The sequence below is a fragment of the Monodelphis domestica genome, chromosome 5 (assembly GCF_027887165.1).
Source record: "Monodelphis domestica isolate mMonDom1 chromosome 5, mMonDom1.pri, whole genome shotgun sequence".
NCBI classification, from domain to species: Eukaryota; Metazoa; Chordata; class Mammalia; order Didelphimorphia; family Didelphidae; genus Monodelphis; species Monodelphis domestica.
Window position 1 is genome coordinate 190698727 of NC_077231.1, and position 14979 is coordinate 190713705.

Genomic DNA, 14979 nt, shown 5'->3' on the forward strand with positions numbered 1-14979 from the left:
GCACTTCTCTGTGCTACATTAAAGTCCAACAGCAAGAGATAGAAAAATAAATTCCCTTTAAAATAACTGTAGAATGACACATGTAAAACCCAGTGGAATTGCATGTCAGTTATGGGATGGGGTAGAGGGACGGGAGGGAAAAAACATGAATCTTGCAACCATGGAAAAATATTCTAAAGTAATTAAATAAAAATTTCCAAAAATCTAAAAAAAATAGTCTAAAAAATTAAAATAAAATAAAATAACTCTAGACATTATGAAATACCTGGGAGTCTACCTGCCAAGACAAAGCCAAGAACTCAAACTAAAAATAAACCACCTTGACTGTATGACATTTTGAAATGTAAGTCATTTTACATTCTTTTTTTCTTTTTGAAACAGATAAAGACACACTATCTCATATCAAACAGATCTTTACAAATCCACATTTGGACCTGAATCCTGAATTTAACCCAAATATCAAAGACTACTACTCTGAAGTCCCATTTGATATTATAACAATAAAAATTGGAGCAGAGACTTCTAATTGTCAATGCAAAATACATCTGGATGAAAAGGCAGGACCAAGGTAGGGGGAAAAGATATAAAAGTACTGAATGGGTTCTGAATGATGGGAAGCTACTAACATGTTTATCTCAGATTTCAAACTTTAGATTCATGAAGTATCAAAGATGTGTGAAGCAAGATCTCCTGGGGAAATTACAAGAGTGTGAAATCATTCCTCTTTCCCAAGGACTCTATCAATTAAGGAATCCATCATTTTTATTGATTATAATTTGCTTGTCTGATGACAGTCCTTGTAACTTTGAGGAGGCAAGATGGGAGAGCAAAAAGTTCTGTACTTGGAGTTGGGGAGAGCTGATCTCAAATCCCCACTCAGGAACTTACCTGGTTCTCTACGATACTTGGACCTTGGTTCCCTCATCCACATAATGGGGGCTGGACTGGATGACCTCTAAGTTCCCTTCCAGCTCAAAATCTATATCACCACGAGCTAAGATTCCCAGGAAATTCTGTTTTCTTTTGGTATTGGTAAAAATCAAGAGAAAATTTTAAGGACCAATCTTTGCCTAGGGCAAAGATTTGCATAAGTTCTCAAACTTTTTGGTCTTAGGACACCTTTTTACATTCTTTAAAGTTATCAAACATCTCAATGAGATTTTGTTTATTTCCATTATACCTATCAATATTTACTATATTAGAAATTAAATCCAATAAAATTTTAATACATCTATACATGAATTCATTTAAAGCAACAATAACAATCTCATATTAACCTAATGTATTTTATTTAAATGACTGTTTTAACATTATTATTAAATAACAGACTATTAGTAAATTACTATGTTAGTAAAGAACATCTTCAAAACAAAATAATTTAGTGAGAAGGATGGCATTGTTTTACATAGTTTTGTAAATCTCCTTAATGCCTGGTTTAATAGAAGACAGCTGGTTTCATCTATCTTCTTCTGTATTCAATCTGTTGCAATTTGTTGCTTTGTTTGAAGTTTATGAAAAAAATCTGGCCTCAAAAATTATGTAGTTGGAAAAGGGAGGAGTATTTTAATAGACTAGTAATATTTTAGTATTATGATGAAAATAGTTTTGACCTCAGGGGCCCCCTGAAAAAGCCTCTGGAATCTTTAGGCTAAGAGTCAAACTTTGAGAAGTGCTCCTTAAGGGTTAATGAACATTTCTGAGGAGCACAGAGCACAGGGCTTGGAATCAGGAAGACTCATTTGTATGAGTTCAAATCTGACCTCAGACACTTCCTAGCTGTGTTACTCTGGGCAAGTCACTTAACCCGTTTTGCCTGAGCTTCCTCATCTGTAAAATGAGCTGAAGAAGGAAATGCCAAACCACTCCAGTATCTGTGCCAAGAACCATTGAAATGGGGTCACGAAGAGTCAGAGACAGCTGAAACAACTCAACCACCAAGATTTCTGAGCTCTAATATTTGTCTCTGCAGCTCAAGTTAATAAGAATTCATTGTGTCTACTACATAGTTGGGTACTTACTGTGCTGGGTGTGGGAGATACAAGTAAAATAAGTGAAATAGTCTCTGCCCTCTTGGAGCTACTTGCAGATATTCAGGAGGCTTCACTGTGGGTCAGTTTCTAGTGTTTATTGCCTGTAATTTCCTGATTAGGAGGTCAGGTTTTCTAAGTCATCGGAACCTTTATTCCCCTTTATCAGCTATTTCAATAGGTGCTAGTGATTTTTTATATAATTGTGAAATTCAGTCAACCCCCACGAAATGCTAGCGTCCATAGATAGTAACTTTATTTAGAATTTTCACACTATCTTGAAAAAAATGTTTCACCTAGGGGAGGCTAAGTGGCTCAGTGGATTGAGAGCCAGGTCTAGAGTTGGGAGGTCCTGGGTTCAAATTTAGCCTCAGACACTTCCTAGCTTTGTGACTCTGGACAAGACACTTACTTCTCCTGCCTTGGAACTAATACACAGTATTGATTCTAAACCAGAAGATAAGAGTTTCAAAAAAAGAAAAATCACTTGCATTTTTTTTGCCCTGAATTCTTGAATTTAACCTAAGGATCAGTTAATATCACTCAGAAACAGTGAAAATTATTATCATCTATGCTCTTTCAGATAATGCTAATGGGTAACATTTAAGTTGAAGTTTCCAAAGTTCTATTTATAAATTATTACCTAATTTAACCATCATAGCAACCCTATGAGGTATTGTTATTTTACCTATTTTTATAGTTGAGGAAATTCATACTAAAGGTGGATAAATGACTTACTCATAGTCACTCAGTTGAGATAGAATTTGAACTTAGGTCTGTACCAAATTCAAGTCCAGGGTACATTCTATTTTGCCTCCTAGCTGCCTCATATGCTCTTGGGGCAAGTTATTTGACCTGTAGTATGTAAACCATGGCATAGTAAGGATTTTCTTTTATTTTTCTCTTTTTATAGCTTTCTTCTAAAACTATATTCCCATCATAATGCAAAACTCCTCTGCTTTCTGAACATTTATTTATTTATGTCCCATTTTATGTGATTGATTTTTTTAAACTCAAACGACAGTCTTTCTCATTTTTTGCCTCTCATCTTGCAGTTTTGCAAATTATCCTCTGGGATTAGGAATGAACAAAATCCTCATTCTTGTGGTAGATGAATCTCAAGTGAATGGTGAAGTCCTCAGCATTTACAAACTCACAGTTTACCGAGAAGATCGCCCAAGTCTACCCTTGTTCAATGACTACATGGCTTGTGGTTTTGTGCAGGTAGGTCTTGAAATTTCAGTTTGATTTATCTGATTATGTTTAGTGTGCCCCTGAGAAGTATCTAATGAGGATGTATTACGAAATTTTGAGTGAATTTAAGGGCAAATTATGGTTGACCAAATGGAATTAGAATGCCCAGTTTTGTATGCAAAGCATAATACAATAATCATTTACCTCTACCATTTTGATGATGATCACTCTAGGCACTATACTCATCACAAGAAATGCTCTTACTGTTCACTGGATTTGTTATGTAACACACATATTAAAAAAACAGTAGCAAAAATTTGGGAACCTGAAATACTAAGAAAGTTGGAATTTTCTTTACATTTCTGTTAAGTTCTGCTTATATTCTTGGATTATTCATATTTGGTTGCATGTAGTGAGAGAAAATATGAAGTACATACTAGAGATACAGGGATAGAATGAATGCTCTAGTGATATTTGAATAAATAAGTTCATTGGTTGACTTATTCCTTATCTTCTCTTCACCTTTGGTACTGCTAAGAAACTACAATTATTTCACTGATTCATCATCCGTCACTCAGGCTTCTTTTTGCAATTGGTATCATTTTGGAAAAGGATACTATTGTTCATTTCATCAGTCTGCCTTGCTCTTCAGTTCCCTTCTCTTCTCTTCTATTTAACCTTGACTTCTGGATAAAATCATTGGTTCTTAAGAAATTCTTATAAATGATCTCCATAAATGTCATATTTATAGATTTAACTAGGTTTAATTAAATACATCTTTCCTTTTACTCGAGAAAGTACACTTTTAAACAGGTAGTATAAAGTTCATATGATGGTACTGAGATCTCAAAAGCTTTATGAAAACATATGTTGCCTCTCACCATCAAATGGAACTTCTTTGAGAACAGAGATTGTGATTTGTCTTTGTATAGAGTCCATTACACAGTTTTGACATTTGGTAATTTATTGATTATTAATTGAGAGAGTCAACCAAGGTTTTATGAAATATACAAGAATGACTGGCTGATGATTTCAGCTTGTATTGGGTGCCATGTCTTAAATGATGACCTGCTCAGTATGGTATTCTCATTACATAATTCTCCAAATTTTAGTCTGTATCAGATCATTTGACAAAGATCTTCATTTCCCAAGAACATTGTTTGTCTCCTCCTATTTACAACTTAAAACTTCAAAGGTAATTCTATATAAAAAATGGAACATAAAATAAGAGATTAAAATATGGCTAACTCTCAATTACTACCGCCCCTTTTCAGGGAATATATGTGATTCATTTCCTAACTGCAAATCAGTAGATAGGGCCAACTCAGAAGAGGTCAGGGTTCAATTAAGACATGGATCCGTGTATTTTAAATTTTATATAGTGAATTGGGGCTAAATGGTAGAAACTGGACTATTATAAAACTTTTTTAAGTATTACAAAGTGCTTTACAAGTACAATCTCATTTGATCATCACAACAATTCTATAAAGTAGGTATTATTATTATCAGCATTTTACAGATGAGAGAACTGAGGCCCCAAGAGGTAAAATGGTTTGACCAGAGTGATACATCTAGAAATCCTGTCTGAGGCAGTAATTAAATCTAGGTTTTTCTTTCTCCAAGTCCAGAACCATCTACTGAGTCATCCAATTGCCTAATCTTTCTTCTCATGGATTATTACATAATTCACAAAAAGAATGTTCTATATAACAACACCTGGAATAATATACATATGGAACAGAGTGTTGAGAGTGGTAGGTTATGTTGTTTTCAAAACATTTTAAGAATATGGAAAATGGACTCCTATAACCTGAAAAAATACATAAAACATTTAAGATGGAAAATGGACAGTAAAATAGTCTGGACTTGAAAATGAACTTGAACTTTCATTCTTCAAATGTATAGTAGAAATAAAGAGGATAGAGAAAAACCTCTATCATATTTTGGAAAAGATAGCATTGCTCCAAAATAACCATTGATTTCAGTGTAATGCAGGTCTCTTGCTTTTCTTGAGTTTGTTCTTTTTAAAATAAAAACCTACAGGTTAACATAAAAGATAAGTTTTTTCCCTTAGCATTGGAATGTAATTTTGTGACTCATCTAAACTTGCTGATTGCTCAATGTTCTAGTAATTCCATGGAATACCCTTGCCATTAAAATGACTGATCACTTATTCTTCTGGAATGGAAGCCACTTTTCTCTTGGCTATATGTAATGATGGCAAGAGCACTAGACTTGGGTCTATATCCCATCATTAATATTTCCTAGCTTCATATTTTTGCCCAAGTCATAAACTCTGAGTTTTGGTTTCCTTATCTTCAACATTTAGAATAATAATGTTGTTCCACCTACTTTTTCAGGTTTTTGTGATGATCAGATAAGATATTATTTTTAAAAGTCTTTTGCAAATGGTAAACATATCTATATAAGGTGAATTATTATTTTATATGATAGAAAACTTTAAATATTTATATTGTCTTTTAATATTCAGAATATAATCAAGAAAATGCAGAGAGATATTTCAGAAATCTGTGTGTTCCTTACACAATCTACTATGGGAAGATTTTTAAAAGTTAATATCATTAATAAATAATTACATGATTTGAAGTTTATATGGTATAATTAAATGATTAAGAAACCCCATCTCTTTAGTAGATTTTATTGATTTCTTTTGCTTTTACATGATTGAACTCATAACTCACCTTTTTCACAATTTATTTAACCATTCCTTAATTGATGAACTTCTAATTTTGTCTCCAGTGTTTTGCTAGTTTCGTGAAGTCCTACTATAAATATTTTGGTGTAAGTTGATTCATATATTGTAATTGAAATTTTAAATATGCAAAGCGTCATATGTTAACTAATATATCAGAGTATAAAAATGGTCATTTATGACTTTAATATGCTTTAACTTTCTTATCTTTTGGCATGTTTTGGTTATATAAAATAATTAATTTCTCTAAAAGAAAAACGTATTTACCATAGAGTAAATGATTTCTCTCATGTTTTAGAGGCAGATTTCTAATCAATCTGTTTTCATTTATTCAATATTTTAAAGGACTCTTTAGCTAGTTCAATATTGGCTTGAATATACTGCTAATGTGTAGTTAGATACATTACCAGGGACACCTCAAGACTTTGTAAATGACTTTTACTAAAATTTCAGTATTGTCTACTTTAAGCTACCTTTTCCAATGTTGTGCTTATTGATCAGAGAAAAACAAAATGGCATTTAATTACATTAGAATCTGCACTGTTGAAATAGGTTACAGGAAGACAATCTGATCACAGTGTTTCAAAACCAGAATTTGCTTCCAATGTAATATGATGTCCTTTGAGGTCAGATTTGATTATTTTATTTTTTATCTTTATTGCCTTACATATAGGAAGTGTTCAATAAATAGTGATTTAATTGAATCAAATTCAGTAACAGTACTTTTAATTGAGGTGATATAAAGAAAGAAATATTAGAGCATTTCTATGCAGGGAAAATATGCCAAAGATTTGCCTAGACATGTTCTTATCTATCTACTCCTATCCATTTACAAGTCATTTTAATCTTAATATATTAGCTTTATTGATGTGGCGATAGCATTGAATTCTATTGTGTATGTCGAATAGGTGGTTAATTATTAGTGATTTCTGGGCTTTCCTTTTAGTAATAGGGCACCTGTTCAAGGGGCAAAAGGATAAATCTGGTGTGAACTGATGGGGATTCCTTTAAACACTTCACTAGGAACAACTGACAACAGCATCACCAGGAAAAGGTCAATAGCATTAGGGGGGTGTTTCTTCCAATAAATTTCATTTAAAATTCTAATCCTGAGACTTTTCCCCAATTCTCTTTTATGTTTAATCCCATTAGGATATTCTAGTTTCACTGAAAACTGATACTACAATGAAGGTTACAATGCAAACAAATAGTCTTGATGATATATCCAATCTCCTAACAATTCTTAAACATTTAAGAAATATGATATTAGGTTCAAGGCTATTCACTTGAATGTTTTAAACCTTTAAGACAAGAGCATCAAAATATAATTGATTTTCCCTCCCTCCATGTCAGCAATGCTACGTCTCATTAAATTAGGAAGGATGAACTCTAGAGTCATTATTTCAGATTAAGTAGACTTTGATTGCCTTATTTGCAAGTGTTGTCCACATGTTTCATTAAAAGTGGAATTAAATTTTAATTGTGACATTACTAGAAAATTTTCAAATACCTCATCATATTACCAGATTAATTTTGGTTGCTATAAACTCTGTTATTAAATTAAAATTTGTCCTATAATTGGTAAAGTGAGAAATCAGCCAATCATCAAATAACTAAAAAACTCTAAAAATATAAAACCAGTTTGTGGGTTATCTCTAATTGTTGTTTTTGTTTAGTCGCTACAATCATGTCCTATTCTTTGTCACCCTAGTTAGGATTTTCTTGGCAAAGACGCTAGAGTGGTTTATCATTCCTTCTCCAGCTCCTTTTACAGATGAAGAAACTGAGGAAAACAGGGTTAAATGGCTTTCCCAGGGTCATACAAGGAGGAAGTGTCTGAGGCTATATTTGAATTCAGGGAGGTGAGACTTCTTATCTTTGGACCTGGCACTCTATCTACTGTACCACCTAACAGCTCAATCAGCACATTATGTAGCTTATCATAAGCTCCTTGAGGACAGAGACTATTATTGTTTATTGTATATCTCTTGCACCTTCCAAAGTGCCTGACAATTAAGCAATTAAAAAATTGTTGCTGAATTAAACTGAATTTAAATGAAAATAAAATCAACAAGAACAATTCTTTTCTGTACCTACCCCTCAAATTTTCTTATACTTCGAATATTCTAAATACCAAGAAGTTAATCGTTTTTTTTTTATTATTTTTTGGAAAAATCCATTTGGGCTACATTTGGAAGTATTGCACCTCTCTGTACCAGGTCTTTTCCTGTATTATTTCTATTTCTTTCTCCTATTTGCCATTTCACTGGCTAAGAGAACACCAACAGATTCCCAGGAGGAGGAAATATGGTTCCCACTCAGGAACAGGCTCATATACCTAGAGCATGACTGCTTTATGTGGGCTCATTTTATTGACAAAGAGTCTGTCCTTAAAACCTGGCCCTCTGACTCCAGATGTAGCTCTCTATCCCATTCTACAAAAAGGAATAAATAGCAAACTGAGTGTAATTTAAAAAGAGATGGGGGAATGGGAAGTTTAGATCCACTATCTGATTTTCATCCATCTCCCTCAGATTTATATTAGGTCCTAGAGTACCAGATCCCAATGCTTATTAAAGGGGATTTTGATCTTTTCCTTTCAAATGCTCTCTTGAATTTGGATTCACTAAGTGACATGCACAATGCAGTATATTTTGAATAGAGACTCGGAAAATTCAGATTTTCTTTTCATCATTGCAAAGAGGCAAATTATGATTATATAAAACATTTGGCAAAAACACAAAGTATAAGCCATCAATAACCTTCCATATCTCTTTTGATGAGAAAAGGGAACGAGTCTATTTCATACATTCATAGTATGCTGCCTCTTAACATCCTTTAACTATTCTTTTCTTCTATCACAAAAAGGTTGCGTTTAGTTGAGCCCAGCAATGCACTTCAAGAAAATGTTAGATTGTTACTTGGTGAAATATTCAGAATTGTTTTGGTGTGGAGTAAAGTGTTATTTATGTAATATGATATTATTATTCATAATGACTAATGTATCCCCCTAGGTAATGGAGGTAACACTAGGAAAGTTGCAGAGACTTCTAGTCTAATGTTTTACAAGTCTAAGAAACTATGCAATTTCTAATATCTGACTATGTTTACTGATATCCAGTATTTAGATCTTTCTAGTTTACAGACTGGAGCTCTGCTTAGCCAGAATATTGTCACTAGTAATAATCATTAAAATATTTTAATTTAATAATACACTGTAATTTGAAAATACATTAAAATACTTTAATTAAAATACATTAAAATACACACAAACTTTTTACCATTACATATGATTACACCTGAAAACAATTTCTAATTAATCACTTTTATTATTCAACCCAGCTCAATATCTTGTTTATCATAAAAAACAGGCAACTTTTTAACGTTAAATTTCATGTAGTTTATTCATTTATGTTTATATACAGCAAATAGCTGATGTCTATTAGACCTACAATAAAATTCTTTCATGATTATGGAAAGAATCTGTTATGTACAGAAAACTTGGAACTACAGAAGAGGAAAGTAAATTTAGTATTTTAAAAAATTATGAAAAAGAAATGAATTTATTTGAGTATAAGTTTTCACCTTCAATATCAGATTTGGCATCTAGCTAATGAGTGGTAACAAACTATACCCTTCATGATAACAGTAGAATATAAGGTCATTGAGGGGAAGAAGGATTTTCATTTTGCCTTTGGATCACCAGTGTTTTACATAGTGCCTCTTATAGAGTAATTACCTAATAATTGGCAAGAAATAGTTTATTATATATCAAAATGTAGACCACATTTTATTCTGTGCATTTGTTTTTTAAAAAGCAACTTAGTTCCATTGATAAAATTCTCAGATTATCGTTTGACATCCATAAATCAGGACAACCAATTGGCAACTGAATCTAGAATGTGGACTCTTTCCTAGGAAGAAGTTAAATGTGCCAGAAAACTATAGTCTAATCATTTCTCTATTAAAACTGTTCTCTATCCTCTTCCTGGCCAGGATCAAGCTTTTACCTTCAGACCCAGGAAGGAAAAACAGGGAATCAAAAAAAGGTAACTGCCAGTGAGGAGAACATGAATGAGAAAAAGGGGAATGTTGGGAAGAAGAGAAAGGGATCAAACATTTCTGACCTTTACCACTGGATAAATATGAACCAGGATTTCTCCCACTTCCATACCCTTTAAAAGGCTCCAGCTGCAGCTATTCTTCCAGGTCTCTTCATTTAGCACACTTAATTGTACTTTGAAGCTTTTGAAGGATTTGTTGACAGCACTCATTTAAGAGCAGTTGAAAAGAATTATTGCAGCTTTTAGGAAAGCCTCCCTCATTCCCATGAGCATCATACAAAGTGGGAAGACCCAGATGGACCCATCTTTTCTAGCCCTGTGCAGAAGAAGGTTTGAAGGCTTCTTTAGCACTCCATTTTCTTAAGAAGCAAAAAGACAAGACCTTATATGTTTCAGAGATTTGTGGATCATGCTCTTGGGATAGTGATCATGACTCCCACCTTGTGAGTTATTGTATACCTCTGTTTCCAAAAATAAAATAAATACTGTATAGAGAAGGGAAAAATACTTATGCCTAGAGCACATCTGCTTCCCATAGTTCTCCAAATCACATCTGCTTTTTTTTTTACTAGTTTTTTTTTAAACTACTGTTAACACAAGAGATCCAATATAATATGGAAGGGAATTGGCCCCTTTTTGGCATAGACATTTTAAAGAGAATTGCTGGCTAACATAGATTACAAAGTTCTTTCTGAAGAAAGGAAATAAACATTTATTTAGCACTTACTATGCACCAAGAACTTTGTTAAATGCTGTAATGAAAATAACAATAGTGATGTTTATAGAGTATTTTAAGATTTGCAAAACATTCATAAGTATTACTTCATTTTATACTTACAACAATCTTTAAGGCAGGTGTAGGTGTGATTATTACCCCTATTTTACAAATGAGGAAACTAATAAAATAAGGGTTAAATTCTTTGCTGAGGCCAGATTTGAGCTCATTTTCATGATTCTAGGTTTTACATTCTATCATATTATATCCCTACAACAACCCTACGTTGTTGTTATTATGCCCATTTTTGAGGGGATAATTGAGGAAATAATTAGTTGAGGAAACTGAGGCAAATGGAAATTAAATGAGTTGCTTAGGAACATATAGTTAGTAAGTGTTTAATACAGATTTGAACTCAGTACTTCCTAGCCTGGTGCTCTATCCACTATTCTACCTCCCCCTTTTGGTACATATACTCAGTAGTTTTTCTCCCTTCCTTCCTTCCTTCCTTCCTTCCTTCCTTCCTTCCTTCCTTCCTTCCTTCCTTCCTTCCTTCCTTCCTTCCTTCCTTCCTTCCTTCCTTCCTTCCTCCCTCCCTCCCTCCCTTCCTTCCTTCCTTCCTTCCTTCCTTCCTTCCTTCCTTCCTTCCTTCCTTCCTTCCTTCCTTCCTTCCTTCCTTCCTTCCTTCTTTCTTTCCTTCTTTCTTTCTTAATTTTTCTTTCTTTTTCTTTCTTTCCTTCCTTCCTTCAGATTTCACTGTGAATAAACGATTTTGACCATTTGAGAAATCAAGTTCTGCTTTCTTAATTGGATATATAAATCTACTGAAGGAAAAATATTGGAAAGGCACAGAGAAGGAATGAGGTATAATGGAAATAATGGGGAATCAGATGATGTGAGTTCTGTTTCCAAATCAGCAACCAGCTAATTTTGTGTCTTCCTAAACTGTAGTTACCTCAACAATAATTTAGTAAATATTTATTAAGAACCTATATATGCAAGGCAGTGTCCTAGGTCACTTCGAAAGTCTGATATGTGAATTTTTCATGATACTAAAAAGGGACTTTTACTGTATTTTAGGTATAATTTCTCTGAATTTATGAATATTATTAAACCTTTGAAATGGAGGGGCTGGGGAGGGAAGAGAGAAGAAACTGAATGGAATAACTCCAGTTGTTTTGACAACCTTAGTTCCATTTCCTGATGTTAAAGGTTATAACTTTATAAACTACTCTAGAGGATCTCTACCATTTCATTCCCTGAGTTAACAATAGCTAACATTTTATACAGGCTTTAATAAAGTCAAGTACGGAAGCCTTAAGATCCCCATTTTACAGATAAGGAAACTGAAGCTCAGTGAGGTTAAGCTGATTTCCAGTAATCACAAAACTGAATAAGGGAAGAGGAGAGGAGAGAAGGAAACAGACATGAAGTATTTGTGCCAGGCAACATGCTAAACATTTTACACATTTCTCATTTGATTCTTTTTTTGTAGCCATGATTTAAACTCAGTTCTTCAGATTCTGACAACCAGTGCTTTTCATTATACCACACTGTATCCTTTTCTTCTCTTTTTCTTTCTCCCATCTTCTCCTTCTCATGAATCCAAACAGCCAAGACTTTCCCCTAGAGGAAAAGAGGTTTGGGGAGAATGATTGAGATTTCATATGTGTGTGGGGAGAGGATAGAAGAGAACTTTCCAGGTCCTGTTATCCTCCTTCTTTAAGCCCTGAGCCCTTTTTAAAAAAATTATTGCTTATTTTTACATCATAAAATATCATTTATTAAGTGTTCATTTGACAAGGTACTAGATTGTATACAAATCAAAGTAAAACAGAAAATCCCTCAAGAGGCCCACAACCTAGCACAGTCAACATTAACATAGTCAGACACATTACCATTTGCTTCCATCTAGGTTTTTTGGAACTGACATATATATAAAGACTTCCTATTGGCCAGCTGCATTTATATGACTATCTTGGGCCAAATCAGCTATGGAAATCCAATCCCCCTAATTAGAGCTAGTACTAGGCATTTATGTATGACCAAAAGATAGAGCAATTACTTTTCATCTTTAATTCTTCGTTGATTTTTCATAGAAGGGCTTTGAGGAAAGAGAAAAATATGATCACTGCTAAGACCAAACCTTTGACTGTATCCTAAAAAATTATCTTTCAGGAAATGTGCTTCTAGTTAAATATGCCACATGGAATAAGGCTAGGAAGACCTGTTTAGAAATATTGTGAAAAAGGAAGGAAAATCTTTTTAGTCCTAAAAAAATTAAAAAGAATAAAAGGATCAAATCTGGTCAGGTATGTGGAGGAGAGGCATAGGGGAAAAGAAAGTTCATATTAATTGTGTGATTAAATTACCACAAATTATATAGATCCAGTTTTCATAACCCATATATATGTGTATGTGTGTATTTTTTTATTTTGGATTTTTATTTTGGGTTTCTTTTATTATTGGGTTTCTTAAATACTCAAAGTAGACTGCTCCCAATTTAGGATTGTAGAAGGTACCTTAAGGGTCATACTGTCCTTAAATTTTAGAGATAAGGATGCAGAAGCCTAGATACACGATGGGTCACAGAGTTGATGTCAGAGGGAGAATTTAATCCTAGATCTTATTCATTCCAGCAGTCTATCCACTTTTTTTCAGATACACACACACACATACACACATACACACCTTTGGTCAGCTAGGTAGCAAAATTAATAGAACCCTGGGAAGTTAGGAAGATCTGAGTTCCAATTCTGATTCAGACACTTACTAGCTTTATGACCCTGGACAAATTACTTAACTCTGTCTGCCTCAGTTTTATCATCTGTAAAATGAACTGGAGAAGGAAATAGCAAATCACTCCAGTATCTTTGCCAAGAAAACCCCAAATGGGGTCATGAAGACTTAAACAGGACTGAAATGATTGAATGACAACAGTATACATTGATCTTGACCTACTAAATTTTCATTCAGTTTATTTCAACAAACATTTCTTTAGTGTGTGGTATTTTAAGGTACTACGCTAAAGGCTCAGCCTACAAAGATAAAAAAAAAATTAGGTACAGCCCATGCTTTCAAGGAGTTACATTTTAATGGAGCGTAGGCAATACTTATATCCAAATAATAATACAAGAGTAGCTATGATAGATGCAAAGGAACAATTTTAGAAACTGTTAGGAAAAATTTGAGGAAAGACACGGAATTGGATGAGGGGAGGCAGCTGAAAATAAAGGTGACACCTGAATTCAGTGCTGAAGAGGCAAAAAGATCCCAAAGAATAGACCTGGAGGAATATGTTACAGGCATAAGTATTGGAAAAATTAAAGCACAGGAATGGGTGAGAGCAGGACTAGAATAAAAGGGATCTGTCCAATTTGACTGGAGCATAGAGTGCTCACTGGGGAGCAGGATGGGATAAATGCCACCTAAATGCCAAGGTCTGGCATCTCTTTAGGAGATAAGAACGAGTGACTGAGGGACTCTGAAGAGAAGAGTGATCAGATAAATAGGAGACCAGATGTTCTGATCAAATGGGAACATATAATGCAAAGATAGCACAGAAAGCATCACAGAGAACCAACTGGAGAAGGAATAAAAGAGGAGAAAGAAGGACCAGAAGGAGAGAAGTGCTGAGGCTGTTGGAGTGGTTGCGATTAGAAAGGTCTGGACATTAGAAATGGAAAGAGGATTGAGCTCCACAGCAGCCACTTGGGGCAGCTTTTGAGTGACAGATATCTTTTCTGTGGTAGCAGAAATGCAGGCAAAGTTTGCTGGCTTTGTCCTTCCTCCCCCACTACTACTTAGTGCCTTTTTGAGGCTTACCAAAGCTTCAAGTAATTTCTATAGTCTAGTAAAGTGTTAAGGGCAGGAAAGAAGGTGGAAGGAATTCCTAATCCCTCTAAGAGAAACAGGCAAGGGCTTGGGGGGAGGTAGGTGGGGGGAGAATGTCTGTACAATTTATTTTATTTTTTATTTTTACCTTCCTTACTACCTTCCATCTTAGACTGGACACTAAGTATTGGTTGCAAGGCAATAAGGGTTGGACAATGGAGATGGAATGGGGAGGAGGGTTAAGTGACTTGTTCAGGATTATATAGCTAGGAAGGGTCTGGGTTTATTTTTGAACCCAAGACTCTTCTATCTCTAGACCTGGCTCTCAATCCACTCAACCACCTAACTGCCCCCATATTTTTTTAAAGCAAAGATTGAGTATGGAGCTATGAGTTGGTATAGAAATGATATTGGATATTGGATTGGATAGAG

At 34.1% G+C, this 14979-nt stretch overlaps 1 protein-coding gene across 4 annotated transcripts in view; it reads left to right on the forward strand.

Moving 5' to 3' along the window:
• The window catches only part of CPED1 (cadherin like and PC-esterase domain containing 1), a 417420-nt gene that overhangs the window by 226431 nt on the left and 176010 nt on the right, over positions 1-14979 (forward strand). For all 4 annotated transcript variants that reach the window (XR_008912281.1, XR_008912282.1, XM_056799629.1 and 1 more), the window contains 2 exons: positions 382-568; positions 3083-3251. Coding sequence is in view for 2 of the 4 variants with exons in the window: in XM_056799629.1 (XP_056655607.1) it covers positions 382-568; positions 3083-3251 (356 nt within the window). In the remaining 2 variants the exon portion in view is untranslated. The remainder of the gene's footprint in view (positions 1-381; positions 569-3082; positions 3252-14979) is intronic.